Here is a 14,940-nt window from a genome sequence, read left to right on the forward strand (position 1 = left end):
ACTGTCCATTGAAGTCGGATTTTGTCCATTTTTGTGGCGGCCCCGAACCAAACGGTGATGAAAGACACAGGATGGATTCAATGACAGCCGTGTAGAAATGTTGCAGCACCTCCTGTGGCAGGCCATGCTTCTTTAGCAGCCTCAGGAAGTACATTCTCTGTTGGGCCTTTCTCAGGATAGAGTAGGTGTTGAACTCCCACTTCATGTCCTGGGAGACTGTGATTCCCAGGAACTTGAAGGTCTCAATGGTTGACACAAGGCAGTTGGATAGTGTGAGGGGTAGCTGTGGTGATGGATGTTTCCTGAAGTCCACGATCATCTCTACTGTGTCAGCTCTAGGTTGTGACGGCTGCACCAGAGCTCCAGCTGCTCCACTTGTTGTCGGTACACAGACTCATCACCGTCTTTGATGAGACCGATGACCGTGGTGTCGTCTGCGAAACTTTATGAATTTGACAACATCAACATTGGCATGAGGGAAGACTGGCCGTGTGGCCTGGGGTTGCTCAGAACGCTGGGTTATACAGGCTGCAATATGCTGGGGCTGCTGGGGGTGCAACATGCTGGGGCTATTATGTGAAATGTCCTTATCATGGAGCTGTGGAAGGTATACTGTAGACCTCTTCAAAATTAACCTTTTTCTTCAAACATATGGAAACTGATATTATTCCCATTCTCCAAGGTCTAAATTAGCTAAATATACCAGTTATTGTGATCTTGGACCTTGGCTATGCCTTGGACCTTGGCTATGCCTCAAGAGCCATGTAATTTTATTGTTGACGTTTTTCAAAGACACTGCAAAATATGGGATATTATGTCTTTATTTTCATTGTAGCTTTCCAGAGGTTGATGTTATAGCATTGGAAGTGGTACCAAATGAAAGCTAATAAAATGTCCTTGCATATGGTAGTAAACACATGAACACCTGTGTTAATTTTAATTAATTTTAATGCACAAACATATATTTTTTTATGCTTGGAAAGGATGCCATCATATAATACATAACTTTATCACAAAAATGTTACTCTTAATGCATGTATATAATTTATTATCACTAATTATGTTTTATCTCTTCATTTCAGATTGTAAGTGAAAGCTGATTTGTTAAGATTTGTGAACTGCTGACAACAAGGCATCTGGAAGACAACTACGCTGTGGGAAAGTCGTCAGCGATACAAGTGAACGGGATGAACCAACTGAAAAGAGAAGAAAGGTGGCAACTCCTGCCACAAGGTCATTCAGTGATGTGTGTCTCATTAGGCAACCCAGCTCCAGCATCAGAGGCTCTCAACTTCCTACTAATCGCCAGGTGTTCCAGTATTTCCTGCATTTGAGGAATGATAATCCCAACAATGGCAATGGGTCTTTAGCCCATAATACAGTGGATGTTGTTTTGCCATTCTGGAATATGGCAGTCAACCATTTCATGATCGTCCATGACAAGTACAGGACAATTTTTAAAAAACAAGGGAATAAATAACAAACCAGAAGAAGAGACACGAGCAAACTTTCTGAAAGACTTAGACAAGTTATTTGATATTGGAAAAAATGATGTGGAGGAGATAAGAAGCAACAGGCTGCTCACAAAGGAGACCAAGGAAGAGGATGTCAATTTCGACTTGGACCAACAGACCATTCGCCTGGCACACATGTCAGGTCATGATAAGATGTTTGAGAAGAAGTCTAGAGAGAAAAGAGAATGTTATCATCAGTGACTGCTGCAGCAGCAGAAGTTGGGAAAATTTCAAGTGGTGAAGACAGAGAACTGTCAAGGCTCTGGTACTGGTGAGGGTTCAGAATACACTGAGAAAACACCAAGCAGTTCATCAAAACCAAGTACCTTACACTGTCCACACTCAGTTATGACCAGTGAAGAGATTTGTCGCACTGCAGATCGGTTGTCACTCTGTGACAACCAGACTACAGCCGTGTCTGGAGTGTTGACGGCAGGAGGCACAGATCTTGATGACTTTGTTATATCAGCCTCTACTACAAGACGAAATAGGATAAACACTCGTCATAACTTGTGCCAAAGTTATATGAATAACTTCAAGGAAAGTCCGCCAGATTACAGCACACTACACTGTGATGGAAAATTTATACGGGATGTTCTTGGTGAAAGATACTGTGATGTCACGAGAGGCTGTGTCCTGGAGGGCAAATACATCCCCCTAAGATGGCTCCACCCAGAGAGGGTCTTGGCCCCACCTGGTGGAAGGCAAGTCAGAGCCCAAGGAAATGTCTAAACTGCAGGTCAGGTCAGTGTGTGAATCATCAAGTGCTAGCCAGTCATAATCTTCCAAGCGCTCTTCCAAGGCAAATTCAATCCAGGTTGCTGCAGCAGCATGGGCAAAGGCGGAGGCCGCTCGCAAAAGAGCTGAATATGCTATACTTAAAATTGACATGGAAGTTGAACGAACCTGCATTGATGCAACATTGAATGCTCTTAAAGAACAGGGTGAAGCTGAAGCTGCACTGGATGCAGCAAAGTTGCTTGAAGTTGCAGCAGAAAGTGAAAGTAGATTTGGTAGGTTTGGTTTGGTAGTAGGTTTGGATCCGAAATACACGATGGACAGTATAGTTCAATAAAGGTTGAGACACGCAGGGGAAAACCAGAAGGTAAGGCAACAGAACAGACGAGCGGGACTAACTTGCGTACTGCTGGATGACAGGGTAGCGAATTAAAGAATACACCGGCGAGGACCGAGCGGGAACGGGTGGCTTTTATAGCCAGAGGCACAATTAAGGAAATGAGCAACAGGTGAGTGAGTCCGGAGAGCAGGAAGGGGAGGGGCGTGCACTTGAGGCCAATTAGGATGTGACAGTGCCTCGACGACATAGAGCACACGACACTGCACGGTGGAGGCACACACACCGGAGAGCCGCTTCCAGGTCCTGGTTGCGGCGCTTCGTCTGGCCGTTGGACTCAGGGTGGTAGCCAGATGAAAAGCTCACCGACGCCCCTAGGGACTGACAGAAACGTTTCCATACCTTGGACACGAACTGCGGTCCCCGGTCCGACATGATGTCCGCCGGAATCCCATGGAAACGGACGACGTGGTTAACAAGGAGCTAGGCCGTCTCGATGGCGGACGGCAACCTGGTTAACGGGATGAAGTGGGCAGTGGGCAGACTTGGAGAAGCAGTCCACCACAGTGAGGACGACCGTCTTGCCACGGGAAGGGGGAGGCCCGTGACGAAGTCCAGGGAGATACGGAACCAGGGTCGGGAGGGGACCGGTAGCGGCTGGAGAAGTCCCGCCGGGGGTTGATGGGAGACCTTCCCGCGGGCACAGGCGGGGCATGCCTTCACGTAGTCCGTGACATCTCTCCTGTACTCCGGCCACCAGAACCGCTGGGCGATGAGATGGATCGTCCTGTTGACCCCCGAGTGACAGGTGGCCCTGGAAGCGTGTACCCAGTGCAGCACCTCGGTGCGTAGGGCGGGGGGGACAAATAGGCGATCCACCGGGCAACCGTTGGGGATAGGGTTACCCCCCTGGGCCTCCTGAACCTTCTTCTCTACCTCCCACCTCAGGGCGCACAGGATGTGTTGCGCCGGCAGGATGTTGGTGATGACTTTCTCCTTCTCTGCCGGCTCGTGAATGCGAGATAGGGTGTCAGGCTTGGTGTTCTGTGAACCTGGGCAGTAGGTGAGAGTAAAGATGAAGCGTGTGAGAAACTGCCCATCGGGCCTGCCGCAAATTGAGTTTTTTGGCGGACCGAATGGCGGCCAGGTTCTTATGATCGGTGAAGACGGTGAAGGGGTGTTTGGCCCCTTCGAGCCAGTGTCTTCACTCTTGCAGCGCCAGGATGACCACCAGCAGTTCCGGGTTCCCCACATCATAGTTGGCTTCTGCAGGGCTGAGCCGGCGGGAGAAGAAGGTGCATGGTTGGATCTTCTGGTCGACCGGGGAGCGCTGCGATAATACCGCCCTCACCCCGGACTCCGATGTGTCGACCTCTACTGCGACCGTGTGGTCTGGGTCGGGGTGACGTACGACAGGAGGGTTGGTGAAGGAGTAACGGAGGCGGTTAAACGCCCCCTCCGCATTGGGTGTCCACCTAAAGGGGACCTTGGTGGAGGTGGGATTGGTTAAAAGGAGTGCCTTCTGACTATCACCGCGGATGAAGCGGCGGTAGAGGTTGGCAAACCCCAAAAATCGCTGGAGTTGTTTGCGCGTCTACGGGGTTGGCCACTCCACCACCGCTTTGGTCTTGGCGGGATCGGCCCGCAGTTGCCCCTGCTCCACGACGAACCCCAGAAAAGACACAGAGCGGACGTGGAAATCGCACTTCTGTGCCTTCACGTAGAGCCGGTTTTGCGGGAGCCGCGCCAGGACCCGACGGACATGCTGCCGGTGTTCCTCTCCGGAAAAAAATATAAGGATGTCGTCGAAATACACGAAGACAAACATGTAGAGGAAATCCCTCAGCACATCATTGATGAGGTTTTGAAATACGGCGGGAGCATTGGTGAGTCCGAACGGCATTACCAAGCTGGATGACAGGGTAGCGAATTAAAGAATACACCGGCGAGGACCGAGCGGGAACAGGTGGCTTTTATAGCCAGAGGCACAATTAAGGAAATGAGCAACAGATGAGTGAGTCCGGAGAGCAGGAAGGGGAGGGGCGTGCACTTGAGGCCAATTAGGATGTGACAGTGCCCCCCCCCCCTCAACGGACGTCGCTTGGGGGCTTAGTTTGGAGGGGTGAGCCGAGTTGCAGTCTTCCAATCGTCCCCCTCTCTGATGCGAACCAGATGGTATGCGCTCCGCAGATCCAACTTAGTGAATATGGTGGCCGATTGGAGGGGCACGAAGGCCGAATCCATTAGGGGGATAGGGTATTTGTTGCGAATGGTGATGTCATTCAGACCCCGATAGTCAACACACAGACGCAGGGACCTATCTTTCTTTTCAATAAAGAAGAACCCTGCGCCGAGCGGAGAATGCGAGGGTCGGATAAGTCCCGCCGCAAGGGAAGAGTCAATGTATGTGCGCAGGGCTTCTTGTTCCGGGTGTGAAATATGGTAAAGTCGGGAGTCCGGTAGTGAAGCCCAGGGCTGCAGTTCGATGGTACAGTAATACGACCGTAGACAGTCAGCATAGCAGTAGGGGCTCCAACCCTGTATGGTGGGGCACTCCCAGGATATGGAAGGGTCATGGGTGCTGACCCAAGGGAGGCCCAGCACGAGTGGCACGTTGCGGGAGGGCATGAGCAGGAATTGGCGGTGTTCGCCATGGTTACCCGACAGCCGGAGTTTAAGAGGTGGGGTGATGCGAGTAACCCTGGCTAACAGTCGGCTGTCAAGGTCAAGAATCTCTTTAGGGATTTTGAGGTTCTCGATGTCGCAGCCCAATGTCACTGCCAGTTGGGGATCGATGAAATACCCTTCCGCCCCCGAATCCACTAGCGGCCGTATCGCCTGGGAGTTGGACGGGCCAATTAATTCACCGTCCAACTCCAACCGCGTAACGGGCATCGTGCTCGCCGCCTCCAATGGTCGCCGTGGTCGCCGTTTAGACGGGGACTTACAGGTGCTGGAGGTCTTCGGCGGAGGGGCCTTGAGTGCGACGAACCCCGGGGTTGGCACGATCGCTCCCACTCTCAAACTGCATCGGCTCGGGGGACCCCTCCTGGCGTCGCGACCGCTCGTTGCAGCCGGGTGTGGTCGTCCGCTGCTTGCTTCCGGGTTCGCTGGGCCGCTGGGTACCTTGCTCCCGCAGCCTCTCCTGAAGGCGATAGTCCAGGAAGATGACTACATCGATCATCTCACTGAGGGTGGTGCCTGCGTCGCGGGTCCTTGAGAGCGGCGCTCAGTCCGCGACGAAACACTCCCTTATCGGCCCCATTTATATATCCCTAATGTCCAGACATGGTGCGCCGGACACAGCTATGATAGGTCCCTACTCTCAGGTTGGGGGGGGCAAGGGACCCCTCCCTGTGGCCCCACTGATTGTTCCTACATTCCTGACTAACGACTGGCCTATTACCCCCACTCCCCCCGGTATCACCTCATCAGCATAACGACCCTCATCAGCATTGCGAAAGTTGCCTAACCTGTTTGCCTTAATTAATTAATTATTAATTATGACAAAAGTATCGTCCACATATCTAAACCAGTGTCTAGGTTTTGTCCCCGGGAAGGATGAGAGGGCCTGTTTCTCCATGTCTTCCATGTGGGGTGAGGTTCAATTTGGATCGTTCATACAATAGCCTGCTTAGGCAAAACAGGTTAGGCAACTTTCGCAATGCTGATGAGGGTCGTGATGCTGATGAGGTGATACCGGGGGGAGTGGGGGTTATAGGCCAGTCGTTAGTCAGGAATGTAGGAACAATCAGTGGGGCCACAGGGAGGGGTCCCCTGCCCCCCCCCCCCCCCAACCTGAGAGTAGGGACCTATCATAGCTGTGTCCGGCGCCACCATGTCTGGACATTAGGGATATATAAATGGGGCCGATACGACCAGTCAGACTTTAGTTCGCTGACGAAGCCTCTTGGATAGGAGGCGAAACGTCCGAAACCTTCACTTTTGTACAGATGACGGCTGAAGAAACCTTCTCATCGATTAAGGGGTTGGATCCGAAATACACGGTGGAGACGGTAAATTGAAGAAAAGGTTTTTACTGAGACACGCGGGGCAAAACAGGGAGTAAGACAACCAAGTGGACAAACGGGACCAACCTGCATACTGCTGGGAGACAGGGTAATAACAGAGAATACACCGGCGTGGACCGAGCGGGAACGGGTGGCTTTTATAGCCACTGTTGCTCAAGGAAATGAGCAACAGTGAGTCAGTCCGGAGAGCAAGGAGGGGAGGGGTGCGCTCCTGCCGCTAAGGAGGATGTGACAGTAGGGATATCTATAGGGCCTAAACTACCAGTAAGACTTTAGTTTGCTGACAAAGTTTCTTGGATAAGAAGTGAAACGTCCGACACCTTCAAAGGACAGATGACAGCTGAAAAAACATTTTCTGAGAGCTTAGACAGACGTATGCCTTTATTTATATGTGCACAGAACGCATCCACAAACTTTCACTTAGGGCCGAACGACACATTGCTAACACACGCACATACGCACAAGCGCACGCGCGCGCGCACACACACGCACACACACGCACACGCACACGCACACGCACACGCACACACACACACACGGGCATACATAATTTTGTATTTTCGTCCTAAAAGTATGTCATGACTAAGATCAGTAAATTAAACAATTTATTTATAGAAATGGCTATCGAAGCCCAACAATTTGAATCGGGGTCTTCTTTCAGCATCCCAACAGACACATTGGTAAGGCTTAACGACTTCACTAATAAATTAGCGTGGATTAGTTATACTGCTTAACTTGTCAGCGAATGCTTCCAGCCAAGAAATGTATGCCGTGTTTTAACAAATCTCAACAGACAGACTATTGAAAAAGTGGTTACTCGTCCAAAGAGAATTTTTAAGTTTTTAAATATTCAGGCTGATAATAACGATTTGACTCCACAACGACAAAAGGCAAATCTTTCACCGATGAGACGCCGAAAGCAGTTAGATATTGGGTTGGCATGAGTTAGAACCAAATTCAGTTCAAGGGTTCTGGTGTGATTTGATGTTAAATGAAGGCGCACATATTACCCGCATGAAACAACGCGTTTGTGAGCGACAAGTGCTCGAATGATTAAAGACTGTTGCCTACCTTGGCCCACTAATAGTATGCCCATCCCGACCAGGAAAGTCCAATATATTGGTTGTGTCATCTTTATCGATGTCCTTGTTTCCTCTGTGACGTTTCAATATGTTTTTTTTTCACGCGCCTTTCTGTTTCAGGGTTGATAATCCATGGACTCACATAACGCTCCAAGTCTCAAGAAGAAACTATGAGGTTATTGGTACTGTGGTGTAAAGAAAATTATCGCACACGCGCATACTTCTGGTCTGTTCGTTTCAAAGTAAAACGCACGTAGTTGGCAGTCAGTAAAAACTTTTTACTTCTTGTTCACTCCCCTAGGTGTGCAGTGGTAGCTTGATGTATGTATGACTATTCCCTCAACAGCAGTGAGGAAATATTTCAAACGTTTCGCTGAACAAATTTGAGTCACAATTTTTATTTTGTATTGAAGTGAAATCAATAGTTTCCTGAAGCCATGATTTGGAATGTAGATAGAATTGGAAAAAAAACAACAACAAATCTGTATGGTGTCCCAAATACAGGTAACATCCCATTTACGAGCAGTGCGACATACGACCACCCATACTTACGACCACAACCACTAGACCCTTTTTTTTATTTTACGCCAGGCACCGCCACGTCCTCGCAGAGCAATTTTGGCCAGCCAGTATCTCACTGTGGGACTGTGTAATGGCACCAGGGAGGGGGGGGGGGGTGCAAGGCGAAAGCCGAGGCGGATGACTTACGACCGTTTTGTTGGAACGGAACCCCTGTCGTAACTCGGATGTTACCTGTACTGTACAGGCAACATCCGACTTCCGACCGGGTTCCGTTCCAACAAAACGGTCGTGAATCAAAAAGCATTCAAAATGGCCTACGCGAGGTTTATCCGACAGAATAGTATATGAGGTCAACATATGTCGGCGGCATCGCGTCTGCGGCATCGCGTCGCCGGCATCGCGTCGCCGGCATCGCGCCGCCGGCATCACGTCTGCGGCATCGCGTCGCCGGCATCGCGTCTGACCCGCCTCGGCTCTGCTCCTGGCCAGCCCGTAGCCGGCGTCGGGGTACCCACTCGCCCACCCGCATCGACTCTCGTCCTAGTCGCACCGCGGCCGGCGTCGGTGGACACTCCCCCCTGCGGTCCCATCGCACGGTCGATTGCTGTGCATGAGTGAGGTGCTGGCTGGCTAGCCAAAATTGTCGTACGCGTTGCCGGTCTGTGAGGGCGTTGCGGCGCCAGACGTTGATTTAAAATAAAACAAATAGGGTATGGCAGTCGTGGTCGTAAGTCTGTCATGATCTGGTTGGCGACCAATGAGTGGCGCTGTCGGCCCCGCCTGTACCTGCACAGGTGCTGGTCGTCCCGAGCCTTGGCGGTCTGCCACGTTCGGATTGGCGACCACCGGGTAGCTCTGTCAGCCCTGCCTGCTGCCTCGCAGGTGATCGTCGTTACAACTAGTGACACTTAAAAGGACTCCCGGCACGACCACCCGGTGTCGGGTCATTGTTTGTTGCATGCTTTGTCATAATTGTATGCGTTGTATACTGTGCATGTGTTTGTTTAACCTTGGTGGACTTTTAATCTTGGTTTTCTTTTGATACTTTGTATTTTTCTGTTCAATCGATTTTGTTCCCGTTGACTTTATTTTAATACAGTTTGTCAAACACAACCTCCTGCTCCCTCCTGCCTGCTTTTTGGCATCCGCATCTGCCATCACCACCTTGCAAAACGTGACAAAGTCAAGCTGGTCGTAAGTCGGATGTAAATACTTTTGATGAATTGAGTCGCATCCACCACTCGTCAAGTTTTGGGCGTCACTGCCCCTTTACCTTCCAGGCTCTCTCCAGCTCCTCTCTGAGCCCTTGGTATTTCTCAATGTTCTCATGTTCCTTCTTTCTGATGTTTCCACCACTCGGGACCGCTACATCCACGACAACGGCTTTCCTTTGCCCTTTATCTATGACCACAATATCTGGTTGGTTGGCCATTACCATCTTGTCACTCTGTATCTGGAAGTCCCACATGATCTTTGCTCGGTCATTCTCTACTACCTTTGGAGGTGTTTCCCATTTTGACCTTGGAGTTTCCAGTCCATACTCCGCACAGATGTTTCGGTAGAATATGCCAGCCACCTGGTTATGGCGCTCCATTTAGGCTTTCCCTGCCAGCATCTTACACCTTGAAGTTATGTGTTGGATTGGCTCAGGTGCTTCTTTGCACAACCTACACCTTGGGTCTTGCCTGGTGTGGTATATCCCTGCGTCTATGGCTCTGGTGTTCAGGGCCTGCTCTTGGGCAGCCAGGATGAGTGCCTCTGTGCTGTCCTTTAGGCCAGCCCTCTCTAGCCACTGATAGGACTTCTTGAGATCAGCCACTTCTGCTATGGTTCGGTGGTACATCCCGTGTAGGGGCTTTTCCTCCCATGATTGTCCCTCATCCAGCACCTCAACCTCTGTTCCCCATTGTCTGAGACATTCTCTGAGTACATCATCCGTTGGAGCCTTCTCTTTGATGTATTCATGGAGCTTGGATGTTTCATCCTGGACAGTGGCTCTCACACTCACTAGTGCTCCTCCTTCCTTACGGCTTGTGTACAGTCTCAGGGTTCTGGACTTGGGATGGAACCCTCCATGCATAGTGAGGAGTTTTCGGGTCTTAACATCCGTGGTCTGGATCTCTTCCTTTGGCCACCTTATTATTCCTGCAGGGTATCTGATCACTGGCAGGGCATAGCTGTTTATCGCCCGGGTCTTGTTCTTGCCATTGAGCTGGCTTCTGAGGACTTGCCTCACCCGCTGGAGGTATTTGGTCATAGCCGCTTTCCTTGTTGCGAGTTCGAGGATGCCATATGCCTGTGGTATACCAAGATACCTGTAGCTGTTTTCAATGTCTGCTATTGTTCCTTCAGGGAGTGAGACCCCTTCAGTGTGGACTACCTTGCCCCTCTTAGTCACCATCCGACTACATTTCTCCAGCCCGAATGACATCCCGATATCACTGCTGTAGATCCTGGTTGTGTGGATCAGGGAGTCTATGTCCCTTTCGCTCTTAGCATACAGCTTTTCATCCATGTAGAGGAGGTGACTGATTGTAGCTCCATTTCTGAGGCGGTATCCATAGCCTGTTTTGGCGATTATTTGGCTGAGGGGGTTCAGTCCTATGCAGAACAGCAGTGGGGAGAGTGCATCACCTTGGTATATGACACATTTGACAGACACTTGCGTTAGTGGCTTGCCATTGGCTTCAATTGTGGTTTTCCACATCCTCATCGAGTTTGAAACGAAGGCTCTCAGGGTCCTGTTGACCTTATACAACTCCAAGCATTCAGTGATCCGTGTGTGTGGCATCGAGTCAAATGCTTTCTTGTAATCAATCCAGGCTATGCACAGGTTGCTATGTCGGGACCTGCGGTCTTGTGCGACTGTTCTGTCAACCAGAAGCTGATGTTTGTCACCTCTAGTATCTCTACCAATGCCTTTCTGTGAAGGTAACTGGGTTCTGTTCAGGGAGGTTGCTGTGCTCCTCTTTCAGAGTCACCAGCCATTGTGCACTGCTGTTATTTGCGATCTCCTTCTCCCATATGCCTTTCCAGTATCTTTCAGTTTCCAGCCTTGGAGGGTCTGCTCTGCTGTTCGAACCCTGCCACTGAGCATAGTTTCGCAAGTTATGTTCCGAACAGCCTGTTTATTCTTCTGGCCTCATTCTCTTTCGTGTACCTCTTTAGGCGACTGGTCAAGGCCTGGAACCTTTGTTTATCAAGATGGCGCCCCCCTGTGTGGCTGCCTCCACAGCAGCTATTTCCCTTTCTTGTCTACTTTTTCACTTTTTTACTTTTCCGTTTTTGCTTTGCCTAATTTCGTTCCAGAAACCTCCGGAGAGGAGATGGGCATCTTTTCTTTTGCTCATCGCCGTTATTTTTTACTTTTTCATCGCTCCTGTGAACGGGGAATCCACGCGCACGCGGAATCCCATTGTTTACAGTCGAGACCAGCTACTAGCGTGGCGGGCTAATAGCGGACTAGCGGCCGCCGCACCAGACATCCCCGATGAACTGAAGAGGAGGAAACGAGGATGTCGGGCCGGGAAAGATCGCCGCAAAAGAACGAGGAAATACCGACACGTTCTCCCGTCCGTCATCATGGGGAATGTGAGATCGCTCCCGAATAAAATGGACGAGCTGGCGGCGCTAACGCGGCACCAGAGGGAGTACCGGGAAGCCAGCTCGCTACTCGTCATGGAGACATGGCTTTCGGCAATCACTCCGGACGCCCACGCAGAGTTGGAGGGCTTCCAACTCGTACAAGCGGACAGAAATGAAGGCAGCGGTAAGCAGAAAGGAGGGGGGATTGCTGTATTTGTGAATAACAAATGGTGCAACCCTGGGCACATCACGGTGAAGGAAAAACTTTGCACTCGCGACATCGAGCTGCTAGCCGTTAGCCTCCGGCTGCATTACCTGCCACGGGAATTCTCACACGTCATAGCCGTGACGACGTACATTCCCCCTACAGCAAATGGCGGCGCTGCCTCCGATGCCCTCATATCTGTTGTAAACAAGCTGCAAACCCAGTCCCCCAATGCCTTGTTTATCATCTCAGGGGACTTCAATCACATTTCCCTGAAATTCTCCCTCCCAACATTCACACAGTATGTAACCTGTGCCACCAGAGACAATAACATATTGGACCTATTTTATTCAAACGCCAAGGATGCATACAAACCCCCCCCCCCCCTCCCCCCTCTCGGAAGAGCAGACCACAATATGGTTTATCTCCAGCCTGTGTACAAACCCCTTGTCCAGAGGCAACCAGCTGTGACCCGCACGATCAAAAGATGGTCCACAGAAGCTGAAGAAGCTCTGCGGGACTGTTTTGATTCAACCAGGTGGGAGCTCTTTACTGAGATTCATGGGGAGGACATTGACTCACTCACCAACACCATCACAGACTACATTAACTTTTGTGAACAAAACACCGTACCCACCAGGACTGTGCGGTGTTTTGCCAACAACAAACCATGGATTAATCCCGACATAAAAGTCCTCCTGAAGGAGAAGAAAAGGGCTTTTGTGTCGGGCAACAGAGAGGAACTGAAGGCCGTGCAGATCCAACTGAGGAGGAAGATCAGAGAGGGGAAGAAGGCCTACAGGATGAAAATGGAGGAGCAGCTGCAAGCCAGCAATGTCGCTGGTGTCTGGAAGGGCCTGAAAAACATCTCAGCCCACAAAAGCCCAGTGACATTGAACAAAAAAGACAAGGACTGGGCAGATGAACTCAACCGCTTTTTCAATCGGTTTGACAAGACGCCAGCCGCCCCCGGCCCACCGTCAACTTCATCTGTAGCTGCACCTGCACCAACTCTCACTGTGGCCTTACCCTCCCTGCCCCCTCTCACGACCAGCTTTCCACAACCAACATCTGCCCTCCCAACCGTTGCCACACCCTCAGCCGCCACTCTGCCTCCTGGTTCCTGCCTGTCTGTCACAACTGCGCAGGTGAAGAACCAACTGAGGAGGATGCAGGTGAGGAAGGCAGCAAGTCCGGATGATATCAGTTCCCGACTCCTCAAGACCTGCTCCGACCAGCTGTGTGTCATTGTCCAGCACTTGTTCAACCTGAGCCTGAAGCTGGGCAGAGTTCCACAGCTGTGGAAAACGTCATGCCTGGTCCCAGTGCCCAAGATTGCCAACCCCAAAGAGCTCAACAGCTACAGACTGGTGGCGCTGACGTCTCACCTGATGAAGACGCTGGAGAGACTCATCCTCGCCCACCTGCGACCGCTGGCAAGCTCATCGCTGGACCCGCTACAGTTTGCCTACCAGCCCAGCATCGGTGTGGAGGATGCCATCATCTACCTCCTCCATACGGCGTTGCTGCACCTGGAGAATGCTGGGAGCACGGTGAGGATCACATTCTTCGATTTCTCCAGTGCCTTCAACACCATCCAGCCAAGTCTACTGGGGGACAAGCTGCAGCATGCCGGAGTCGACCATCACCTCACATCCTGGATTACAGATTACCTCACAAACAGGCCACAGTACGTGAGAGTAAAGAACTGTGAGTCGGGCAGGCTTCTCTGCAGCACCGGAGCGCCGCAGGGAACAGTCCTGGCTCCATTCCTCTTCACCCTCTACACCTCGGACTTCAATTACAACACCCCAACCTGCCACCTTCAGAAGTTCTCTGACGACTCAGCTATTGTCGGCCTCATTACAGAGGGAGACGATAGGGAGTACAGGGGACTGACAAAGGACTTTGTGGACTGGTGCCAGCAGAATCACCTCCAGATCAACACCGGGAAAACCAAGGAGCTGGTGGTGGACTTCTGCAGGAAACAATCCTCACCTGCACCATTGAACATCCAGGGTTTGGACATTGAGAGGGTGACCTCCTACAAGTACCTGGGTGTTACTCTCAACAATAAACTGGACTGGACAACAAACACGGATGCCCTAATCAAAAAGGGACAGAGTCGCCTCTTCCTCCTCAGGAAACTGAGGTCTTTTGGAGTTCAGGGGTCACTCCTAAAGACTTTCTATGACTCTGTGGTGGCATCAGCCATCCACTATGGCATTGTCTGCTGGTCAGGCAGCATCACCACCCGGGACAGAAAAAGACTGGAGCGCTTTGTCAAGCGGACCAGTTCTGTCGTGGGCTGCTCGCTGGACTCTCTAGAGGAGGTGGGCAACAGACGGACGCTAGCTAAACTAAAAGCTATGACGGACAGCCCCTCCCACCCCCTCCTGACAGCTCTGGGTAGCTCCTTTAGCCAGAGACTATTACACCCGCGCTGCAAGAAGGAGAGGTACCGCCGCTCGTTCCTACCGACTGCTGTCAGGCTTCACAATTCCCAATGATCACATGTGAAAAAAAAACAAAAAAAATGGACACTTGTAAATATGGGTTGTTGCAATATGTCTAAATGCATTTCTTGATTCTGCACTATGTACAGTCTTGTTTATAGAACGGTTTTTGCACATCTACATTTGCACAGTATACAGTTGACATTTTTATTTTGTTATGCTTAGAATATCTTGTTTTCTATCCTTTCACTCCCACCCCAACCCCATCCCTCTTCAATTGCTGCCGTGGACTGCAAATTTCCCCATTGCGGGACGAATAAAGGTATTCTGATTCTGATTTATTCTTCTGGCCTCATTCTCTTTCGTTTACCTCTTTAGGCGACTGGTCAAGGCCTGGAGCCTTTGTTTGGCAGTTTCGAGTGCTTCAGGTATGGTTATCTGCATGTACCTTTTGGGTATTGGCCTTTTAT

General features: G+C 50.7%; 1 protein-coding gene across 2 annotated transcripts in view; it reads right to left on the reverse strand.

Moving 5' to 3' along the window:
• The window catches only part of ntm (neurotrimin), a 79,877-nt gene extending 71,877 nt beyond the window's left edge, over positions 1-8,000 (reverse strand). Inside the window, exon 1 of one of the 2 annotated variants that reach the window (XM_089016854.1) lies at positions 7,692-8,000. In XM_089016854.1, coding sequence (XP_088872980.1) covers positions 7,692-7,752 — 61 coding nt within the window. In that variant the 5' untranslated portion in view covers positions 7,753-8,000. The remainder of the gene's footprint in view (positions 1-7,691) is intronic. The other variant, XM_089016855.1, reaches the window with a different exon arrangement.
• Between the last annotated feature and the right edge of the window lie 6,940 nt (positions 8,001-14,940).

The sequence above is a fragment of the Hippocampus bargibanti genome, linkage group LG16, assembly GCF_051943395.1.
Source record: "Hippocampus bargibanti isolate YZ-2025 linkage group LG16, ASM5194339v1, whole genome shotgun sequence".
NCBI classification, from domain to species: Eukaryota; Metazoa; Chordata; class Actinopteri; order Syngnathiformes; family Syngnathidae; genus Hippocampus; species Hippocampus bargibanti.